General features: G+C 38.7%; 1 protein-coding gene across 2 annotated transcripts in view; it reads left to right on the forward strand.

The window, feature by feature from the left end:
* The window catches only part of LOC311041455 (uromodulin-like), a 59,900-nt gene extending 42,272 nt beyond the window's left edge, over window positions 1–17,628 (forward strand). For both annotated transcript variants that reach the window (XM_084051833.1, XM_084051836.1), the window contains exons 9-10: window positions 16,781–16,862; window positions 17,379–17,628. In XM_084051833.1, coding sequence (XP_083907959.1) covers window positions 16,781–16,862; window positions 17,379–17,398 — 102 coding nt within the window. In that variant the 3' untranslated portion in view covers window positions 17,399–17,628. The remainder of the gene's footprint in view (window positions 1–16,780; window positions 16,863–17,378) is intronic.
* The last annotated feature ends 7,431 nt before the right edge of the window (window positions 17,629–25,059 follow it).

Here is a 25,059-nt window from a genome sequence, read left to right on the forward strand (position 1 = left end):
TTCAATTAATGCAAGATCCTAATATGCCTGACAATATAACAATGGAAATGCAAAAGAAAATGTGTCTGGGTGTGCAAACCCCCATTCCTCACATATGGCTGATGTTGAACTTGACCTTTGACTTGACCTTGTCAGCCAACACACACAGTATGTGTGTGTGTGTGTGTGTGTGTGTGTGTGTGTGTGTGTGTGTGTGTGTGTGTGTGTGTGTGTGTGTGTGTGTGTGTGTGTGTGTGTGTGTGTGTGTGTGTGTGTGTGTGTGTGTGTGTGTGTGTGTGTGTGTGTGCATTTGAACCTATTTGTATAATTTCGCTTTATTTTGTTAGCCTACATGTTTAACTCTGTCTGCTGCACATAATGCAGAGCATTGCAAACACTGATCCATTATCAATGTGTCCATTCTAAACGCTCTTGTGTACATCTTTGATCCATTATAAATGTTTGTACACTCTTTAGTACATAACTTTGATCCATTATAAATGTCTGTACTCTCTTTTGTACATAACTTTGTATGTACAATCTTTTTACATAACTTTGTAGTTTGTCTGCCTCTTGCATTTATGAGGAAATGCTTTTTAAGGTTGTGTGGCGGCACCCAGTGGTTACCTTGAGGCATGATACTGTTACACTCAGGGATGAAAGATAGGACCCAAAACCAGGGCTGCCAACCCTCCTGGATTTCGACCACATTTCCTTCTGGACTCCTGGATTGTCATGTATCCTGGATTTCTCCTTGATTTGGTATCCAACTCCCAAAATTCACCAGAACACGGGACTCTGTTAGAATGTTTCTGGGTCATCAAATCAATTTCTGTAGGCCTACGTTTTGCTTTTTAATGGATGAAATTGTACCCATCGTAATCCAATGCTAGTAAAGCAAGCCTGATAAAAGTATCAAACTCACATAATTCACTAGGGTGAATTCACAGGAAATCACATCTACTCTACTGTTAAAAAGTATATTTAATTTGGCAATGAATTCATGGTATTTTAATGTTTTAAAAACAACAAGAAAAACACAACATAAATTAGTGTCTCTAGTGGTTGGTAAGGAGTACTGCTGAAGATAGAAATACATCAACTATCCACTGCATTGTTCTAGAGCCACAGTGCAACATCAACTCCTGTTGTCATGGATACCACAGCCAGTAGACATATGCAGCATTAGTTTAACTATACAATGTTCATGAGAAATGATTCATACATCATTACAAGCTGGTGTTAAATGAACACAGGATTTTACTGTGCAAGAGTTTTCAGTCAGAACTAGCTTATCTCTTCCTGTTATTGGACTGTTTATCACCACTTCACATGTTCACAGACACCAGGTTCTGTTTGAATAAAGTATTTGAATTGCATTACAGGGAGATTATTCTGGTATGGAATATTTGCAAAGGACATTCTCCATTCCAGCACAGCCTGTGACTGAAACATATTCATCGCAAATGTGTTTTAATAGTCAATAAATGTGTACGAAGCAATAGAGAACAATGAGGAAGTTGGCGCTGTGTAAAAAAAAGAGTTTGGGCTCAAGGGCCACATTTACGAGATCAGCCCAATGTTCCTAATAAATAAATAAATCATGATTAGAAGAGTCCAATCACTCAAATTAAACCACCTCTGTCAGCTTTACAGGTGTTTACCAGATACAAGACATACGTACATAATGTGCTCAACAGGACAGTTCATCTAAATTGTTCAAATTACCTTTTTCTTAGTTTTTTTAAGCTGATAATAAATAGACTGACAGAGCCTTAACACAGGTTTGGACTAAACAAACTGTTAATGAGCTCAAGTGTTTGGCCTGTCGGAGGGAAACACTTACACGCCTTACATCGACTCTGGAACAAAATATTTGAGCTTATATATCTACTATTTTTGAATAGCCAAAGTATAAAATAAGTAATATGGTTAGAGCTAAAATCTAAAATGACACAGATGCGTTCCCAGATTTAATGGGTTAATGGGTGAATGTAATGTATTGTAAAGCGCCTTGGATGAAGGCTCTATGTAGAAATGCATTAAGAAGGTAGTGCACGCACATCTGTTAGGTCCAGGTGCTTAGACAAACAAAGTATAATGAAAAAGAATAAAGTCTGCACACTGGCAGTTGCAAAAAGCTCCAGAATGTATTGCTGGTCAACGTTTCGGCCTGTTCAGGCCTTCATCAGGACATCATGAGGACATCATGTCCTGATGAAGGCCTGAACAGGCCGAAACGTTGACCAGCAATAAATTCTGGAGCTTTTTGCAACCGCCAGTGTGCAGACTTTATTCTTTTTCTATGTAGAAATGCGTCATTAATTAATGATACGTTTATTAATGTATACCCAACAACACCCTCTTGTCTAATCTCCAACAAACTAGCTGTGACGTCTCCAACTCTGCAACCGGGACCCCTCGGGGGTCCTCAGAGATACTGCAGGGGGCTGCCAAATCTGTGTGTGATAGAGACTATTATTATTATTATTATTTTTACCATAACCACTTGAACCCTCGCATCCCAATATTCTGGTGGGGAACATTAGCTGAAAATAGCAGATCCACAAGCTCACAACGCGTCGCAGATGCATTGTGAGCTTTTAGATCTGCTATTTTCCGTGAAGAGGTTTGGTGTAGAGGGAAAAAGAGCGGACCAAGTAAAGAGCCAAAGGTCAAGTTTACAAAGTATTGAGGGTTTAAAGGGATAGTTCATCCCTGAAATTACTTTTTTTCTATCGATGTGTCACCCCATGGAGACTTGAATTCATGGATTCTTTGTTTTTGTCGTATTCCTAAGCCAATAATTTGATGACCAGCGGACCGGTAGGCAGTGGTTCCGGTAGGAGACACAAGGGAGACTCTTTGTGTCTCCTACTGGCACCGCTGCTGGTCATCAAATTATTGGCTGAGGAATGCGACAAAAGCTAAACAATATCCATGAATTCAAGTCTCCATGGGGTGACACATTGATAGAAAAAAAGTCATTTTGGGGGTGAACCATCCATTTAAGGAGTTAAATGCCTAAAAACACATATTTAACATGAATCCACTAAGTAGTGGGGGGTCCCTGCTTCATCTCTCTCTCAGCTAAGGGGTCCTTGGCCTGGAAAAACGTTACCCCTGCGGTAACCCTTCCAGAATCGCTTAAAAGGAAGTCACCTCACAGTAGCCTATGGTGTGGTATGGGTCAGTGTCACTCAGCCTTGCTGAAACATTAAAACTATGATAATTAGGGCTATAACACACCTCTTAAAGATAGGTTATCTGGAATGAACACACTTTGTATGAACCTTTGATCTTAGCTCAGTAAAACCACACCTCCCACCAGGTCTCCTGCTGTGTATCCTCTACTGGAGACTGGAGACCGATGGTCCTGAATGCATGGGATGTAGGGCTGTTAACATTCCTCAGAAATGAAATTCAAATATGGGTCTTAAAAATTGGCTTATTATTATTGTTATACTTTTTTTTCCCTTATTGCAAGTTTCTTTTTTTATATGTTTATTTGACAGGGACAATACAGAAAACAATGTATAGATTGTTTAAAAATATATATATTTTGTTTGTATATATAACTTGATACATATTTTTTTTTATTGTCCCTGTCAAATAAACATAATAATAATATTAATTTACCAGCCCTAATGGGATGTGACAAAGATCATTTATGAGAGAGAAAGTTCACATAATGATCCATAAAAGCATAAAGATTACCGTGTCCCAGAAGCAACAGTATAACTGATGTGTTTAATCATCATTTGTAGGTCAGGGCGAGGCAACCTTAGGCACGGGTGCCACCATTAGCACAGGAGAGGGTAATCACTGGCACTCTGGCATAATTGTGAGAGGATTTTTCTTTAAAGATAAAATATATATTTTTAAATGTAGTCAATTAATTTAAGTCCCCTCGCAATTTGCATACAGTCCCCCCTGTTTGCAAATTACCTCCCGCACACAATCCTCCTTTTCACGTAGCCTATGCTGTTTAGGTTTGTGTTCACCTTGGAGCATGACTACGTAACATGACCAGCTGAACATCCAGTGTTAAGCATCACTTTGAGATATGAGGGTTCTTTAGAACGTGTTGATTTGTTGTTTGTCGTGTCTTACTGTATGTTCGATTGATGTACTACTTGTTTTTTATTTTAGGTGAGAACCTTGCATAAGCCCTATATGGGTTTCCTTTCTCACCTGTACTTACAGTATTTCTGCGTTAAAAAAAAAGAAGTTACCTTTGTACTGTTTTTGCAAATAAATGAATCAATAAATACATACATAAGATCAAGCAGACAAGGCAAAGTCAAGTCCAGGTATGCAACCCCTGAACTGATGAATGAGATACGGTCTTGATTTTTAGAGGTGGTGAAATTAAAAATATTTTGTTCACACTTTTAGAGCTTAAAGGAGTAGTTCACCCAAATAAAGACTTATTTTCTATAAATTACACACCCTGTGAATCCTTGAATTCATCGTTTTTGTCACATTCCTGAGCCAATAATGTTGTGTCTCTCTGGTAGGAGACACAAAGAGTCTCCTTTGAGTCTCCTACCGGTTACATTAGCATCTTTCCGCCGGTAATCAAATTATTGGCTCAGGAATGCAACAAAAACAAAGAAAATCTCCATGAATTCAATGCTTCATGGGGTGTGTAATTGATAGAAAATAAATCATTTTTTCTTTAACCTTGATTGTGATCTTGACCTTTAGAGTTAATATTGACCATTCCCCCCAAGTTTAATGAAAATCCACTTATCACTTACACTACAGTATCAAGACCACCCACGCACGCACGCACGCAGGCAGGTACTGTAGGCAGGCAGGCAGGCAGGCAGGCAGGCAGGCAGGCAGGCAGGCAGGCAGACAGACAGACAGACAGACAGACAGACACACGTGCGTGCACGTGAGCGCATACACACACGTACAGTTGTACGTGTGTACAACTGTATTATCATCTCGTTCAAATGGTTTTGATGCCACAGACTCTGATATTATGTTTGAATTGCATTACAGGGTCCTTAGTTTGTTTTCAAAAAGCACTCCCCATTCCTGCACTGTTACATTAACCCATTAAAACTGGGAAAGCATATGTGTCATTTTAGATCTTAGCTATATAAATACAGCACATTGGTTGGCTATACAAAAAATGCAGATATACAAGCTCCCAGTCACTTCGTGCCGCGCTACGAGCCTGTAGATCTGCTATTTTTGAAAAATCTTGAACATTTTTGCAAATCTTTGCTGGAACATAATATGTTGAGATGGGGGTCCGCAGCCAAATTTATATAACTTTGGGGGTCCTTGACATGAAATTAAGTTTGAGCAAAACTGATATAGCAACATCAGAAAACTGTGAGGATTTAGAAGACATTTTTACAATCGGGTTGATAACTTGTGCCGAGAAATTATAAATTAATAAAACGGTTAGAGTGATTAGTGTCAGATCACTCAAACATTGTGCAAGAGAGAAGGATAATCGCATGACTTGGCATGAGCATGCCCACAGGTTGCCCAACAACGTTTTGTATAAAAGTGACTCAATATAACATGGCAACCTTTCATATTTAATCCAAATAAATTGTATTTGTTATTCTTCATTTGAAACAAAACCTCATGGTGCAACTAACAGCAGCAAATGAGCAAACAGTTTATGTTATTGGGCTTTACATCAAATATTTGAATTATTTAGTGTCATAATCTGCTTGAACTATGCCATTGTATAGCTGCCTCTGTTTGATAACATGTAATAACAAATAGATGGGCAAACGCATTTGAAATTCAAGATCTCGAGACCAGGGCTTAGCTCTTCAAAAGGACACGATAACCTTGCATAAACTGTGGTACCATTCAAATCGTTGTATAGTTTGTTTGTGATTGTGAAGGATGCTTGAATTTAATATGCCAACGAATAAGTAATTGATTGACAATCTGTTTTATTGTGTGTTTTATCTTTTTTATTATTAAGTCTATTACAGTACATTTTCTGTAATCAACGTTGTGCTTAGTTCAGTTAGTGCTAATTATACTATGATTAACCTTTGCCATCATTTCAATCAACCATTTCTATTTTACTGATAGTCACATGGTATGACTGACGTCAACATAAGCAAATAAAGTCTCGCCTCCCGGTAGAATCGTAAGACACGACCTCTGCAAGGTACTGTAAGAGGATAGGCAAGACATAGTTCTATTTTGGCACCAGACTATTATTGAAATTCTGTATTTTCTGGCGTGATGTGATTTGTATGTTAACATATAAATACAATTTGCTACATTTGCATTGAACCAGCAATGTTAAGTTTAAATATCTTTTCTTATCTTTTTTTCCACAGGTTTGTGTCAGATCTCCAGGATGTGGACCACGGTGAGAGTGTCAGCTGTTCTGTTGGTTCTGTTCATAAACAGTCCAGGTAAGCTGCCTATATCGTTGCCTTATTGCCATTATATGATGTTTAACCCATTAAAACGGGGAAAGCATCTGTGTAACCACCATTGTTTTATACTTTGGCTTTTCAAAAATAATATTCAAGCTTATAGCGTGTTACTTCGTGCCACACTGTGAGCTTGTAGATCTGCTATTTTTGAAAATATCTTAATATCTTGAAAATGTGTGCATATATTTGAATATATATTTTTTAAAGCGAACAACTCAAATATTTGGTTTTGGGGGGAACAAAACTATTTTGAGATGGGGGGTCTGCGGCCAAATACATATCATTTTGGGGGTCCTTGATATGAAAAAGTTTGAGAACCACTGATATAGTAACAGAAAACTATTAGGATTTAGAAGACATTTTTAGAATTGGTCTGTACACAGACCTTATTGTGATGCATGGGTTCCAGTCTCATGACCTGTGTGTTTCTACCCTAACCCTAACCTTTTCCTTTTTTCCTCTTTTTAAATTGTTTCTTTTATATTCTGAATATTATTTATCATACTACTCTGGTGAAAAAGGCTTACCTAAAGTATACTAAATGCTTGTATACTACATCACATTATAGTGTTCTTTCAGCCAGACTAATAATTAGTGTATTAGAATGTTAAAATGGAACAACTCTTTTTGTACTTTCCGTATTATACTTATTCAAAGGTAATCAAAAAATAAATGTGTTAGGTGTTATTGTACCATAGCTAAATTCTAATTTAAGTATATTTAGATACAAGATACAAACATATAGTGCATTATGTATTTTAATACATGATGTGCATATACTTACTACAAAATGTAGTTTATGGTATTTCAAAAAATTAAACATCTATTAAGTCCTTATAAAAAAGTTGTCCAGCCCAACAGAATCACGTACACTCATCAGTACAATACAGCAGTGGTTCTCAACCTTTTTAGGCCGTGCCGTGACCCCCCCAAAATAATCATATTTGAACTGTGGACCCCCCACCCTGATAAGCAGTTAGAGGAGTTGAGGCATTACATTTAGGACTTAATAGATGTTATATTATTTGACAATTTGGCCAATATCTGACCAGTTTTTATAGTATAGTTTGTTATTGTCTCCGCCAGGCCGAAAGGCATGGCGAGAGAGTATGTTTTACCCTCCGTCCGTCCGTCCGTCCGTCCGTCCGTGTGTGTGTGTGTGTGTGTCCGTCCTTCTGTCTGTTAACAGCTAATCTCCGCCACCGTTGGCCCTGTCGCTGTGAAACATGCGCACACACACTCCCTGGATGCCACAGCAGAACCTCTGCCCCACATTTTTCAGATCAGCCTGTCATAGCGCCACCATGAGGCCGACTTTTGCAAAACACATTTTTTGCTATTACTCCTACAGATTTTGTCCAAAAAACACGCAAATCGATACACAGTATCTCTATAGCCATGTGATTAACACAGATCTGTCTGATTTTCCATATTCCATCCTGATTGGCTAAAATTGGCTTCCAAAGTATTCAAGATTGCTTCATTTGGAACAAAATGCCTCAAATCATGCACGCAGCATGCGATTTCCGTGAAATTTTCCACAAAGATTCCCACTTGGCCCAGGAAGAAATGTCACTTGAAAACGTTCACATCAGCCTCATGGTGGCGCTATAACAGGCCAATTCACGTTTTTAGCTATAACTAAACCGATCTGAATCAAACTTTGCACACACACTCCCTAGAGGCCAAGGAAAAACCTTTACCTGTCTTTTTCACATATGCCTTTTAGAGCGCCACCAGAAGGCTGAGTTTTGTAAAAACAATTGTTTTGCTCTTACTCCTTCAGATTCTGTCCAAAAATCACTCAAATCGGTACACTGTATCTCTATAGTCATGTGATCACGATGGATGTGTCCGATATTTCATATTCCATCCTATCATTGGCTTCCAAAGTTTGCAGGATGGATCCATGAACAAAATTCCTCAAATCATGAACGCAGTGTGGCATTTTCGTGAAATTTTACACGCACATTCCCACTAGGCCGAGGAAGAAATGCCACCCTTTTCACATTGGCCTGTTATATCGCCACCAGCAGGTCTAATTTAGCAAACCACAATAATCTACCTGACCTGGCGGAGACTTGTGCTCCGAGGAGCACTTTTTCTAGTTACTTTTGATGCATTAATGTAGTCTTTTTTTCCTTCTTTTTTTCAGGTATTAAAAATGTCTTAAAAGTCCTTAAATTGTCACTGCACTGTCATGTGGGGACCCCCCTGGGGGTCCCGACCCACAGGTTGAGAACCATTGCAATACAGTACACACAGGGAGCACCACGTTACATTAAGCCCAGATATTTCATTGTGGAAATATCTGATACACTACAGTACACATATTTGTAATTACATTATATATAAATTGTATACTATTTCGTACCATTTTAAAAAATGGTACAAAATAAAAATCTTGTATTGCAAATTGATAATTTTGTTTATATACGTTTCATTGTTTTTCACACACACAAATACAAATATATATTTTTGCTGCTTTAGAATTTATATTAAGTGTATATTGTGTGTGTGTATGTGTTTAAAGGACAACTTTGTTTTTTTACAACCAGTTTTAGCTTGTAATTAAAGTAAATAAAAGATGAGTTTCTATAGTTTTAGCAATTTCGCGATCTTTTTTACAGTGGGCGGGGGCATTCGGGCAGGTGGCTAAATAAGTCTTTCTTACACAATAACCCGGCGATATCTTTATTATTATTTACAGTCGCCCTCAATAACTCACATCTGGCCATCAGAAATCACGGAACCATTTTTATTGAGTAAAAAAGACATTTGGCCACCTGCCCGAATACCCCCGCCCACTGTAAAAAAGATTGCGAAAATTGCTAAAATTATGGAAAACAGTACATTTTTTTTAACACTCATCTTTTATTTACTTTAATTATAAGCTAAAACATAAACCTTGGTTGTAAAAAAAACAAAGTTGTCCTCTAAGTGTTTGATGAAAAATTATGATGAAATTAACATAATATTACTTTTACTATACTGTAAGTGTAAGTATATCTACACATTTAGAGGGATTTCAATATAATGTAAATACAAACATGTCAATTGTTTTCGATGGTACAATATTCATGTTTATTTCTCAAAATTGATCATACATAGCAGTGCAACTGTAATTGTGTCCGCCAGGCCGAAGGTGGATACCAGAGCAGAACAATGGTTCGCCACCAGGAGGCCATTTTTTGCAAAACAATTGTATTGATATTACTCCTACAGATTTTGTCCAAACATCACACAAATTGGTACACATTATCTTTATAGCAGGGGTCTTCAACGTTTTCAGGCCAAGAACCCCCTAGCTGAGAGAGAGAGATGAAGCACGGACCCCCTCTATATTGTATACAATTTTATTTCAGATTAAACTTTTTTTGTTTACTCGGTCTGCTCTTTTTCCCCTCTACACCATACTTCTTTGCCAAAAATAGCAGATCTACAAGCTCACAACCCCTCGCAGCCCAAGGCGTTGTGAGCTTGTAGATCGTCTATTTTTGGCTAAAGTTCTCCTCAGAAAAGATTGATGCAGGCTTCAAGTGGTTAAGGTAAAAGAAAAAATCATATCACACAAAGATTTGGCGGACCCCCTGTAGTAACTCTGAGGACCCCCTAGGGGTCCCGGACCCCCTTTTGAAGACCCCTGCTTTATAGTCATTAGACCAAACAGATCTGTTTTTCATATTCCATCCTGATTGTCTAACATAACATTGGCTTCCAAAGTTTGCAGGAGTGGTTTTGAACAAAATGCCTCAAATCATGAACAAAGCGTGCGATTGCCGTGAAACTTTGCACGCACATTCTCACTAGGCCGAGGAGGAAATGCCACCCCTTGTGGTGGCCGATTCGCGTTTTTACCTACAGTACAACTGGACCAATCGGTGTGAAACTTTGCACGCGCACTCCCTTGAGGAAAAGGACAAACCTCTGCCATCCAAAGTTTGCAGGAGTGCTCCGTTTTGAACAAAATGCCTCAAATCATGAGCACAGCAAGCGATTGCCGTGAAACTTTGCACGCACATTCACTATAGGCAGAGGAAGACACTCCTCCCTTTTCACGTTGTCCTTTTATAGCGTCACCAGGAGGCAAAAATCATGCCTAGGGCCCATTCTGACAACGTTAAGTTGTAGCGCCACCATTAGGCCGATTTTAAAAGGTAGGGTGGCATTTCTTCCATGGCCTAGTGGGAATGTGCGTATCACGGCAATGGGCTCTGAGTTCATGATTTGAGCCATGTTCAAAACGGGGCACTTTTAGCCAACTAGGATGGAATATGAAAAATCGTCAGATCTTCTTGATCACATGACTGTTGTATGTGTAATGTGTACCGATTTGCGTGATGTTTGGACAAAATCTGTAGGAGTAATATAAAACAAAAAACTAAAAAAAATTGGGCTGCTGGTGGCGCCATAACATTCAAAGTGAACACTTTGGGTCAGAGGTTCTGCTCTGGCCTCTAGGGAGTCCCTCTAGGGGACTGTGCACAGTTTCACACCGATCAGTCCAACAGTGCTCGAGATTAGCTCACAGACAGATGTCACACACAAGACACACACGGACAGGGGCGAAAGCATATGCCTTTGGCCTGGCAGAGACAATTATCATAACTTTACAGTAAACTCCATGACATTTACAACACCTCCGACCACATCTCTTCCAGGAACACAGACCAGTGTCATCCTTCCACCGGATGCTGATAATCGAACATCAGAGGGGGATATTCGACTGGTAAATGGAGGGTACTGTGCCGGCAGAGTGGAGATCTACTTCCGTGGACAGTGGGGGACAGTGTGTGATGATAGCTGGGACATGAATCATGCCCGAGTGGTGTGTAGACAGTTTGGATGTGGCGGGGCACAGTCAGCACAATGCTGTGCAAGTTTTGGTCAGGGCAGTGGTCCCATCTGGTTGGATGATGTCCAATGCACAGGCAATGAATCAAGGCTTGCACAGTGCAGACATCCAGGTTTGGGAAACCACAACTGTGGTCACAGTGAAGATGCTGGTGTTATCTGTGATGGAGGTGAACATGAATATGTACTACATTATGAGCTGTAGTGTTCCCATGGTCTAGTGGGGATTGTGGCAGATTGTCTATTTTCGCTACTTGTGTATTTTTTATTCATTTTTTTGGGGGGGGGGTGGTTAAATAGAACACCTAAACACACATTTATGATAGAAAAGTGTACTTTAAAATATTACTTTTCAACCAGTTATTAAGCACATTTTCATTTAGCGCTCCACTGATAAAAACTGTAAAAGGTAACATTTTTAGATACATACCTTTATTGGTCCCGTGGAGGAATTTCAGTCACCCAGAGGCAGCACAGCAGTTAAGAGTTATAAAGTTACAGATAAAGAGTAAAGGAAAGTACTGTCGGATTCAGCAATGCAAGAAATAACAATAAGAAGCACCATTAATAAAGAACAACAGTAAACAATGAGCATACACTATGAAACTATCCTGCACTATGCTGAAAAAAACAACAAAAACACCAGGTTACAGTGTCCTCACAGTATCCCTGGTTATTCATAAATAAGTATTTTTGTCATTGTAGTGGCTTCCCTTTCTTTCATATTTTAGTATTTCACATCATACTACTGTTATACAGTAAGTACATACTAGTGGTTTGTTTGGTCTGAGTGTTGTTTTCCACTTCCTACAGGAGCGACTCCAACATGGTATACTGCAGAACCTCCACATACTACAGACCCTGCATGGCATACTACTGCAGGCCCTATAGATCCATGGCATACTACAGAACCTTCATGGCATACTACGGAACCTCCACCTACTACAACACCTTCAACGACTACAACACCTGATGAAGGTAAACCAATGCATACTGTAACTGCAATTATGACCGCTAAACTAACCGAAGTGTTCCAATATGGCCACGTGAAACTATTTTATTTAATCGTTTTAAGTAATGTATGTTGTAAAGGTACTTTTACCTTACCACACTTACCTTACAATAGTACATGTCAATTTCAAGGTTTCATCAATTTTAAAATAAAATATATTTAATAGCTTTTAAAACATTACTTAGAAATATACATTCGTCACGGTGCGTGTCAGGGAAGGGTGTTTGATTGAATACTTTATTAGTCAGAAAAACGGCAGGAGCTACAGTCAGACATTAAAGCTAAAAGGATAACACAAAAAAAGTCCCGTAAAATAAAAGTACCGGACAGGAAACAGGAAACATTTCACTACAAAATAGAACACAATGACAGATCATAACAGTATTAAGCTAAAAGTGAAATTATTATTTTAGTTTCTTTAGTTTAAATAAATATTGCACATTTGTTGTGTTTTGAAAGCAATTATACACATAATTGCTTTCACACACATACATAATAATGTAAAATAACAATTACCATTGTTTCAATGGTGTATTATCAATCAATACATTTTGAATGTAAATACAATAAACACTACTGAATTACAAATCTATATTTAAATGTGTTTTTGTTATCGTTATTGAGGAAATTAATTTATAGAGATAGTGTACTTTAAAATGACATGCCGGTACCTTTCAACTAGTTTTTGTATTTCATATTTTATTTCGAAAGCCTAAACAAAACACTATTAAGTTAGATGTTGTGGCTATTAATAAAAGTATAAAAGTATTTCTGCATTATAGAGAGGCTAACCTTCTTCATTTCATATTTCAGTATTTAATAATAGTAATTTTACTTCTACACTAGTTTGACAACAATATCATTACTGAATTATATTATGATTTTGCTCTTGCTGTCCTTACTGTGTTTTATGTCTTCGACCCATTACCTTCCTACTGTATGTTTCTCCTCTTTAATCCATCACCCTCCAGATCCTGAACTCCTTTGTGGTCAGAGTCAAATCCAAATTGGCCTGAATCTATTCAGCCTGCAATCCTCTGGTTTGAATGGAACCTCTGGTCACCTGGCCGACCCACAGTGCTCATCTTTTACCGAGCGTGATGGAACAGTGTGGTACCAAGTGGAACGTCAGGCTGACACCTGTGGAAACATATTGACGGTGAGGATTTGTCTGATAACATGTTGCTGTTGTTACATGATTTGTTGGTTGTGAATCATATTTTTCTCAACAAAACAAGGTCTTGTCTTGTCATGTCCAGTTATTCACCTTATTCTTGGCCACACCAGAGTGTGTGTGTGTGTGTGTGTGTGTGTGTGTGTGTGTGTGTGGGTGTGTGTGTGTGTGTGTGTGTGTGTGTGTGTGTGTGTGTGTGTGTGTGTGTGTTGTGTGTGTGTGTGTGTGTGTGTGTGTGTGTGTGTGTGTGTGTGTGTGTGTGTGTGATGGGGGGGGGTTTGAGTGACGTAGGTGGCCGCCTTTTTAGGAGACAGGAAGCAGATTGGAGTCTATCCTCCTATAATTCCACAAACCTCTGAAACCAAACGTCTGAGCCCAAAAGTTGTTCTGCCCGGTTCTCCCCAGTGGCTGGAGCTATTGATCTCAAATTGCACACAGCTATTGACCATTACCATGTACATGGAACTGCGAAACCAGGTTTTCGATATCACTAAATCTCAGCTGTTTATTAGCGTTTTTGTGTTCGCTGGCTCCCGGGTTGCCAGATCATGTGCGCATATCCCCCCACGGGTATGGTCTAGACTCTAGTTCATTCTAATGTAAGAGTGAACGTGAAAACAGCTTTTGAAAACCATTCTTTAGCTCCAGGGTCACTGAACTAAATATTTGATGGTATCCCGACCTGCACATATATTTTTTGTTTACTAAAGAGCTTGAGAGACAGGGAGACATACAGTATGTATGGTTAATCTTGTGGTGGATACTTGGGCTTTGTGTCCAGCTGGCTAGATGATTCACTCAACTGACCATTCAGTTAACCTCTGTCTTTCAGACCAACAACACCCATGCCATCTACTCCAACAGTTTGTTTATCTATCCTGCAAATGATGTCCCACTTCCTGAGAGTTTTCCATTCTCCTGTGTCTATCCTCTGGAAACAGAGACCAGCCTAGATGTGGCTATCAGACCACACCTTGAGTAAGTAACCTATTTTGTTACTGTATTACTGTACAGTAGTACTGTATAGTGTGCAGATGGATATTGAGGCCATTCTCACTGTATTACATTGCACCAAAATAGAATCCACAGTGCAGAAATGTGTCATGCTAAATATCACACAGTCGAAAACAAGAGTAGGTCAAAACCTAGTATGGCAGGGATTATAATTTGAAACAACGGCGCGGCAATGACGCGCAACACTTGTAATTTAGCTTTAGCGTAGCTTAATCCCATAACGTTATCAGTCAGTAAATGTTCAAATGTAGACATGCATGTGTGAGCATAGCATACTGTGTATACTACTGTATACATGATTATGGACGTTAGTTAAGGTGCAAGAATAATAAATATCACTGTGGTTGGGATTACGATTACGGGGCAGAGCGTGTCAGGTTTGACCGCATAATAGTTGATCCTAGCTGCAATATTGATGTAATGGTAAGTTACTGTACATAAGCTGTTGCCATACAATAATTGTCAAGCTGTCAAGCTTCAGTTCAGTCAAGGCAAACTTTATTAGTGTAGCACATTTTATATTTCTGAAATACTATATAGGCCTACAGTGCACAGGGACAAAAATGATGTGTTGACTGGAAAATAATGAGAACAATCTTTAAATCTTTAAAAATCAAACGCTATGTTAGCATGGTGAAGAATAGTAGATTACAGTTACAGTAACTGTATGTTTCGTTGACAGGCTTGAAGGTGCCATTTCAGGTGTGGGTTCACCAGCCAACGCCTCTATGTCCTTGTTCCAAAACTCCAACTACACAGAGCCTTACCCAGCAGGCCCAGTCACCCTGCCAGTGGGCTCTGCCCTGTATGTAGGAGTATCTGTAGGAGAAACAGATCCAAGGTTTGTGGTCGTTCTGGACGACTGCTACGCCACTCACTCCTCCAACTCTGATGACCTCATGAGACACTTCCTCATTCAAAACAAGTATGTTTCATTCTTTTGGCTCCACAGATGTTTGTTTCCACAATAAACAAGGAACAAAAGAGAGGTGAGAGTAGCCTGGCTAAAACCAATGTATGGTACAGTGAGTTGTACCACTAGGTCTGAATAAGCTCCATTATGCAACTTTCAAATTGGCAGCAAAAAAGCATTTGTCGCTTTGATTTTTCAATGGAAGACGCAGCAACACCAAGCAACAAAATGATGCCAGAAACTGAATGACGGTCTACCATTGATGCGTTTTCAGCTTTTCTCCTGCCCAGCCAATGACGTTGTGAAGCTTCAATGAATAAAGTTTTTGTTTCACCATTTCCACTCACCTTCTCTCTGCCCACCTTTTCTCCTGCATTCTGTCAATGGAACCCGTTAACCAGTTCCCTGTGCTATTTAACCCTATCCTTCTAATTTATTGCAGTGTGACTTGAGCAATACTTAGCTTTTGTTGCTATCAGTATGAACGCAGCATTGTTTCAATGTTATGCAACACATAAGCACGTATATTTGAATGCACAATGCTCCTAGCCTGCCAATCAATTACATAAAACCTCACTAGAGATACAGATAAAAACAAATAAAACTAAAACTGGTGGTTAGGCTTCATCTAGGTGGCTTGTTCAATTGAAAAAATGTGTCAGCTCGACTTGCATTTGCACTTTTTCAGAGAAGTTCATCATTAGTTTATTAATATTAGTTTATGATTGAAATGATGACATTATAGAACGTAAACTCATTTGATTAAAGGGGGGGGGGGGTATAATAGCTATATCATGGTCGTACAATCTGACTCTTCCAGGTGTTCTACCAACCGTCGTCAAGTGAAAGTGGATGAGAACGGGTCTTCCCTCCAGGCTCGTTTCTCTGCCCTGCTCTTCCTGTTCCATGGAGACTACAGAGATATCTACCTTCACTGCAGCCTCCACCTGTGTGACCAGGGAGGCTCCTCATGTTCTCCTGTAAGTTTTACACTTTCTTTCCAAACGCTGCTGTTTCACACCAGACAGTTACAGTAAATCAATAGCACTGCAGGTGGTCAGGACGTGCTGTGAATATACACAGATATAGAAACCTATGGCCTGTGCAGTTTATTGGAGCGACTTGTATCACGGCTGCCATTTTGGAGAAGGCAAGCTTCCTGACTCCTGGCCAATCACAGCGCGTCTAATATCCTGTTAAGTTTTTATACAACTTGATTCTGCCAAGTCCCGGAAAAGACACGCTGTGATTGGCCAGTTGTCAGGAAAAATGGTGGCCGAGATACAGGCGCCTCAGAGCCGGAGGAGGCGTCTACCTTTATATGTCTATGGTTTTGAAGATCTGTTGTGATTCCTATTCACTTAATTGTGGGCTTACTGCTATTCCTTCACCATTCACAGGTTTGCTCAGGGAGGCGTCGTCGCTCCGTTTCCACACCTGGTCCTGAACCCTTCAAACCCATCACCATCGGACCAATCACCTGTGAGTATTGAAAACAAAAATATTTTAAGAATCCGATACAAGTGTGGAGACAAGACCTCTGTGTGGAGTTTGCATGTTCTCCCCGTGTCTCCTAGGGTAGTTAATACCCTCACAAAAACATGTAGTAATCCTGGTCACTATACTGCCTCCCCCTGGTCAGCCGGGGCGCCTGATGGAGGAGAAGGGAACTGGTTGGAATAACGTGTTCCTTCCACGCGCTATGTCCAACCAGGGAAACTCCCCCCTGTCGGGTGATAAGAAGCGGCCTGCTTGCTCCTCATGCATTGAAGGAGGCATGAGCTTCAGCTTGGGCTCTCCCTAGGCTGGCAGAGGGTAGGTAGTGCCCAGGATTACATAGGCAATTGGCACTGGGTGAAAAAATGTGGGTTACAAAATCGTGGGATAAAAAATTAGAAAAAAAAAAAAAGAATCCGATACAAGGATCTGAAATACTGACATGTCAGTAACGTTAGAGTTGAACTAAATGTGTTTTCTCTTTTTGCTTTGGAACCTCAGGGGACAAGCTAGCAGTGTGAACCAGTGGACATCTTTAATTACCTCCATAATGTTCCATCTGTTAATTGGCATTATAGTATGATTTCAGGTGTCTTTTGATTCATATGTCTATAAAGGATAATACAGGGTATTCCAGATATGCATGTTTTTATATCATTGATACAACTTCCCCTATATGCTAATCACTTACTATTTGTCTTTTCTGGCAATTTTTAATTTCTCTTACAGATGTTTCTAATCAATAAACTAAATAATAAATAAATAAAATGCACAATGATGTGGTGAAATAGATTCATAATATTAACCATAACGTATTATTTGTACTTTTACGTTTGTACTCTGTAATACCTCTCTATTAGACTATTAAATCAGACAAAAATAGACTATTTACTTGTATTATTGAAATGTATTGTAATCTATAGGCCTAGCGTATGATATTCAACTGTGTTGCTAAGAGCTGAGTAGTGAGCAATTAGGATAATTTGCGTAATTAACCATTTATTGGCCAATAAAAGTCCAACAGGGGTAGGACATTTTTTCTAAAGGTGATTTCAGGTCATTCAATGCCTTAATAACAAATTCCCAACTGCTGACCCTCTTTGCTGACCTTTGAGCATTTTTCAGAATCAGGTAACTTTATGCATTTTTGGAGGTTCCTATGGCCATCTTGCTGATATTGAGTTTTTGGTGCTTAGTTAAATCTGTGTCTGTATATAGATATTCAGTAATTATGGAAATGTGAATGATCAATGGTGAAGTATATTCATACATATAATACATACAATAGCATGTAGCCTCAATGTTTATAAAAGTGCTATCACAAGGTGATACTGACAAGCACTTCTATTTAAACATACATGAATCCTCCCATGTGTACACAACAGTAGATTATTCACAATACATAACATAACATACTATACAACATACAGTACTATACATACCGTAATACATAACATTTGGCAAAAACAGCTGATTTACAGGGTCAAAACGCCTCAAAACCCACGTTGTGACCTTGATCAGCTATTTTCAGCAAATAGATTTGGTCAAGACAAGAGGTAAAAAGAAGCAGACCACGACCCCAGTCAAATAAGTAGGGTTTAAGTGGTTAATGGGAGATTGGTCTGTTAAAGGGTTAGTTCAGATTTTTGGACTTGAAGCCGTAGAAAATACTTGCCTGGCTCATTTAAAAAAACAGCCATAAAAACTCATCTTTCTGGAGGCCATAAGAGGAGGTAGTACCAGTTTCCCGGTAGACAGACGACCCCCCTCCCCTTTTTTTTGTATATATATTTTTTTTTCATGCTTTTTTTTTGTACATAGTCGTATTTTTTCTCTAGATTTTATGTTGATTTTTGAACTGTTTGGTTGCTACTATATACTGTATGCCTATGAAATTAATTCAAGGACCCCAACGGAAACATGTCCGCAAGGACTTTTTTGGTCGGACCTTTTAGACAAAAGTATTATAAATGTAACTGTGTTGTTTTACATTCTTTTGCCATTTCAATCAATCAATCAAAAAAACATTAATGTATTGGTTGCAATGGTATTAATTGATTGGCCGAGTCCCGTGGTCAGAGTTCTGGTCCGGTTCTGATGAATATTAAGTAGTTCCGGTGATTTGTTGATGCCACTTATAAAAAATAAATTCATAAAAAAAAATAGCGTCATTTGTATTGTTGTATTGATTTCTACTATATAGCGCAGGTTTCGTTCAACTTTGACCCCAGAATCACTGCGCTGCTGCAGCATACTCTCTCAAAACAAGTCTGGTTATTATAAGCAGAGAGAGAGAGTATGCTGCAGCGGTGCAGTGATTCTGGACACAATTATAGTACCATGTGACGGAGGGGTCAGATTTGAACGAAACCTGCGCTACATGGTAGAAATAGGTCAACAATACAAATGACGCTAGTTTTTTTAGTTAATTTATTTTTAATGAGTGGTCCCCACCAAATCACCGGAACTACTTAATATTCATCAGAACCGGACCAGAACTATGACCACGGGACTCGGGCAATCAATTAAGTAGTATTGAGTTAAGTATTTCCTTAAGTATTTCCTACAGCTTTAAGTCCAAAAATCTGAACTAACCCTTTAAGCAACTGTAGTCACCCCAGTTTCCACTAGATGGCAGCAGAGTGTTTTGTCAAGTACAAAGTCAGTCAGTACCTTCAAGCACCTTAATGGTCTGTTCATTTCAATGTCAAAATAATGTTGCATGGGCAGTTGCATTGCCTAGAACTAGTTATAGTTCAATTGAGGTGCCTATCACAATGACGTTATTGGCCAAAGTATATTATAGAGTTATAGACGTATTTGTGGTTGAATTGAAAAAAATAATATATATTATTATGGAAAATATTAATATCCAGACGGGGTGTTGACAATTTTTTGAAGAATATCCAAGCAGAAGAACAGCATTACAGATCATATAGCATCAGACATCCTGGCCTGGGCTGGGCTGGGCTGGCAGCCCGTCGGGGCAGAATCCTCCTTGAGGTGTCATCTTTGACACCTCTTATACCCAGAGATGTTATCCTAAATGGCAAGGACATTTGCTATACTAACAGTACAGTATACAGTAATGCTGACTGGTGAAGTTAAGAACATCCGTGTATGTTTTATTGCTGAACCATCTAGAAAGAGAATAGTGTGGAAATAGACATTAACAGTTGTTGAATGACACCAACAGGAGTTGTGACAAGACCCCTGCTGTGAAGCTAACACTCTATGGTCCAAATACAAGTAGATATGGAAATGGCATTCTAAAATTTCTATTAAAAATATATAAATATAGATTTAAAAAGAATAATAACTACAGGAGTTACCATGAAAAGCCATGGATTGTGTTTTTTATTGTATTAACTTGATTTTTTTTAGGTGGATACTGGTACTGTGTGTCCAGCTGACTAGATGATTCACTGGACTGACCATTCTTTTAACCTCTGTCTTTTAGTCCAACAACACCCATGCCATACACTCCAACACTTTATTTATCTACTCAACAATGAACCTAACATCTATCAGCAAATTGCCAACCAGTTAGGTATCCTACCCGACACCAGGGTTGACATTACTCATTGAAAGAGTAGGTAGACAACCACTGCAGATTTGTAACATACTGTACTTTACCATTTTAACAACTTAAAAAATAATTAAAATGTGTTTTAATGAAAATGTGAAAATCTTCACATTTCTCATCTTTATCCCTCAAACTGACTCCTAAAATAATAAACGTTAAACATACAAACGATTATTTTGCGGCAATATAAGGTCCTTCTTAAAGATACAGTAGGTTATCTGGGATGAACCTTTGATCTAGTCTGTTTAAACTTTAGTCCATCTGTAGTCTGCCATCTCCAATGATGTCAAGTAAGTGTCACTCATTGCAGAATTGGCTGCGAGTTGAGCTTAACTTTTTGTGACTCCCTGCTCTTAATGATCTGCCCCTGCTTCCATAGAAAATGCATGATGATTAGGAATGAATGAATGAATGAAATAAGTAAATTCATTCATAGGCCTACATACACACACACACACACACACACACACACACACACACACACACACACACACACACACACACACACACACACACACACACACACACACACACACACACACACACACACACACACACACACACACACACACACACACACACACACACATACATACATACATACATCGTTTAACATACATCTTTTTTTCTTGCATGTTATGACATGTTTTCTTGGTTTATTTTCGCTAGTGAATGTATTGAGTGAACCTGTCTTTAAGACAGATGGTTGGTGCCACTAAGCAGAAGCCTAGGTTTGATTATTTGAGTCAGTCTGGTCTCAGGCATGACACAGTGAACATGGGCACAATGCTGCTAGAGGAGCTCTGCCCTAAACCCAGTCTGTTTATCTCTAGACTGTTTGCTTGCTAGAAAGCCTGTAAGTGTATTGTTTTGTATTTTTTGTTATTACATGTTTCTAATTACAATTTACATTATGTTTTAAACCTTTTTGAAAATAAATCTGTATTATTGAAATATTTGGTTTGTCCATTATGTCCAGTATCCACCTAGCCCTTATCAGAACAAACTTTGTTGGGCACATAAACATTTTAAAGGGATATTTCACTTTCAAACATGTTTGGGTCACGTCTACTCTGGCTTTTGTGAGCACCCCGGACAGTTTTTAAGTTGCTTGTTTCAGTATTTAGATATTTTATTTTATTTTATCAGACACGCCCCCTTCCTATACAAACCCTATATCAAACTCCATTTGAACCATGTTAGATTCTTTGAAAACACCCGTCCTTGGTTCTGGTGACTGATATTGTCCTTTTAATACATGAAGAGTAATTTTTTTTTTTTTTTTTTTTTTTTCATTTCTTTTTTAAAAAGAAATTCGGAGAATAAAATAAATGAAAAAATGGGCGGGGGGGGGGGAGTAATTGAAAAACCTAATTGAGAACAGACTCAAAAACAATCGATTGCTTTTCTTGAATCATTAAAACCATGATTGTTCTTGAGCCTTAATCAGCTTCATGTTGTCATGTATAGTGTGGTCAGTAGACAGAAACATCCTCAATGTTAGTTTAACATTTCTTAAAGATTTCAATTTTACAGTTTTAAATCAACAGGATTTTAGCTATCTTATCTTCTGTTGCAATTGGGCTGTTTATCATCTCGTTCAGATGGCACCCGCCATTCCAGCACACCCATGAAATCCCGTGAATCTGTTACATCAATGGCCTACACTTGTACTTGGAAGGGCAAACTGTTGAAGTCATTGAGACTGTCATTGATTGTCATCAAAGGTATACTCGCCTTCAATAATCTGTGGTACCGTAAAAAAAAAATTGCCCCAGGATGTATTGTTGTGAAATACATTTATACGTTTTGTTAGTGAATGATGTATTTGCTAACGGCTGGCTTTGATTTCAATCAATAAGTAACTGATCAACAATCTATTTTATTACGGGGCCAGAGCTCTGCTCTGGACACGTATTGTTATTCGCATTATTCTGTCACTTCTTCTTCTTCTTCTTCTGCCACTTTTCGCAGTTCTGGCTGAACCGCGCTGTCGGTTTTTACGAAACTCGGCCATATGGTAGATGGTCATGAAAAACGATCAAAAAATAATTCTCACAATCTTTCGTCCAAAGGTGGCGCTATAGCACTCAATTGAAAATGCCAACTTTGACCAGGTACAATTCATGCCCTGTTTGACCTACAGCCATGAAACTTGGATACACATATGCGTCTCCTCATGCTTAACAACTTTCACACTCTGACTTTTGACCTCTGACCTTTAGATCTCCCACCATTTTGAATAATATGAAAAACAGTCATTGGCTCCTAACTTCTGCATTTTTTCACTTATGGAAAATCCGTTGGAAATTTTTGTATAAAGTGGTCCAAAGTTCAAGTACGAAACGTTTCGTGCAGATTGCTCAAAAATCCCAGGAGGAGATAGATTTTAACTATTACAGTTTTATGAAAATTATTCATCTGTGCCTAAAACATACATGCAGACTCACATTTCTTTGAAACTTTGCAGAAATGTACAGGGTCATTCCAAATATCACTGAAACCAATCTTACTCCAATTGGCCAAAAGGGGGCGCTATAGCAATTTTTTTTAAAGGCAGACTTTAAACAGGCATAAGTCATGCCTCGTTTGGCCGAAAGTCGTGAAACTTGCTTACACATGTGCCTTGACTCATGAGGAACACACGTATCGATTTGACCATTAAGCTCCGCCCTTAGATTTTCCGCAATTTTGAGCAGTTTGAAAAATACTTGTTTTTGCCAGTTCTGGCTTAACCGTGCATACGCTTTTTACGAAACTCGGCCATATGGTAGATGCTCATGAAAAACTACCAAGAAATAATTCTCACACTCATTCGTCAAAGGGTGGCGCTATAGCACTCAATTGAAAGTGCCAACTTTGAACAGGTACAACTCATGCCCTGTTTGACCTACAACCATGAAACTTCGATACACACATGCGTCTCTTCATGCCCGACAACTTTCGTGGTCTGACTTTTGACCTCTGACCTTTAGATCGCCCACCATTTTGAATTATATGAAAAACAGTCATTGGCTCCTAACTTCTGCATTTTTTCACTTATGGAAAATCCGTTGGAAATTTTTGTAGGCAGTGGTCCAAAGTTCATGTGTAAAATGTTTCGTGCAGATTGCTCAAAAATCCCAGGAGGAGATAGATTTTAACTATTACAGTTTTATGAAAATTATTCATCTGCCCCTAACACATACATGCAAGACTCACATTTCTTTGAAACGTTGCAGTAATGTAGAGAGTCATTCCAAATATCACTGAAACCAATCTCACTCCAATTGGCCAAAGGGGGGCGCTATAGCAATTTTTTGAAAATGCAAACTTTAAACAGGCAAAAGTCATGCCTCGTTTGGCCGAAAGTCGTGAAACTTGCTTACACTTGTGCCTTGACTCATGAGGAACACATCTATCACTTTGACCAGTAAGCTCCGCCCTTAGATTGTCCGCAATTTTGAGCAGTTTGAAAAACACTTAAACCCAGGATTTTTCAGCTATTTGCGTGAAACTGTATCATCTGTGTGATCTCCTTTTTCACTTTACTTGTCTGTTGGGCCAATGGCGTCTCCCTTAAATGAATGCCTCACAATCTCAAGGTCGCCAGTTCAAGCCTCACTTGATGCAGACTTCATTTAAGTTGAATTGCAAACAACATGACTGTATCAATGAATACATGTGCAAATGGTAAAGATAACCTGAAATGCTTATTTGAGAGTACGTTTTTTCAACGTATGACATACTTCATTCTGAAAATAGCTGATCTACAATCTCACAACTTTTCGTGGTTTGTGAGCTTGTAGATCGGCTACTTTCACTAGTTTTGGTTCTGAGGAGATGTACAATTTCTTCATTGGTAAATGGTTTGTGAACGAGTGATCTTAGTGTTAGTGAAACAGGGGCTTGGTTCATGAAAGAAGGCAAGAGTTTATGATCTTCAACAGACAATATCAGCCTGGACAAAGCTATAGCACTATAGGTAGTATTGCAGCCTATTAGTCTGAAGGTTGAGAGTTCAAATGCTGTTAATGGCAGTAGGTTGAGATTTCCAATCAAACCATTATGTTTCCATCTCTCTCTCATCAATCTATTGTTTCCATGTCACTCTCTCTCTCTTCAATCTATTCCGTTTCCATGTCTCTCTCTCTCTCTATTCACTGGCCCCGTATTATCGCTGCTTGCAGCTATATTTGTCTTTTATTATTGAGTCTATCCTGCTTTCTGTGAAGAACTGTGCTTTGTGTGTTGGTGATTATTATACTGTGAGTAACCTTTGCCATCATATCAATTTACCATTTCCATTTTCCCGATATTATGGCCCTAACAAGGTCAATATAAGCAAATAAATGATCAGCTCCAGGTTGTACAGTATCTTCCAACACAACGTCTGCAAGGTAAGAGGATATGTAAGACATTATTTTCTATTGGCACCAGACTATTAATGGAATTTTGTATTTTCTGGCCCTAATGTTTTAATTGGTGATTTCTGCTAACATATCTTGAAAAGACAATTTGCTATATTTGCAGTGAACAAGTTTAAATATCTTTTGTCCTTTTCTTTCTTATCTTTGTTTTAAGGCATTTTCAACAGGTTTGTGTCAGATCTCCAGG

This window comes from Gymnoscopelus microlampas (assembly GCF_963454915.1).
Source record: "Gymnoscopelus microlampas genome assembly, chromosome: 3".
Lineage (NCBI taxonomy): Eukaryota > Metazoa > Chordata > Actinopteri > Myctophiformes > Myctophidae > Gymnoscopelus > Gymnoscopelus microlampas.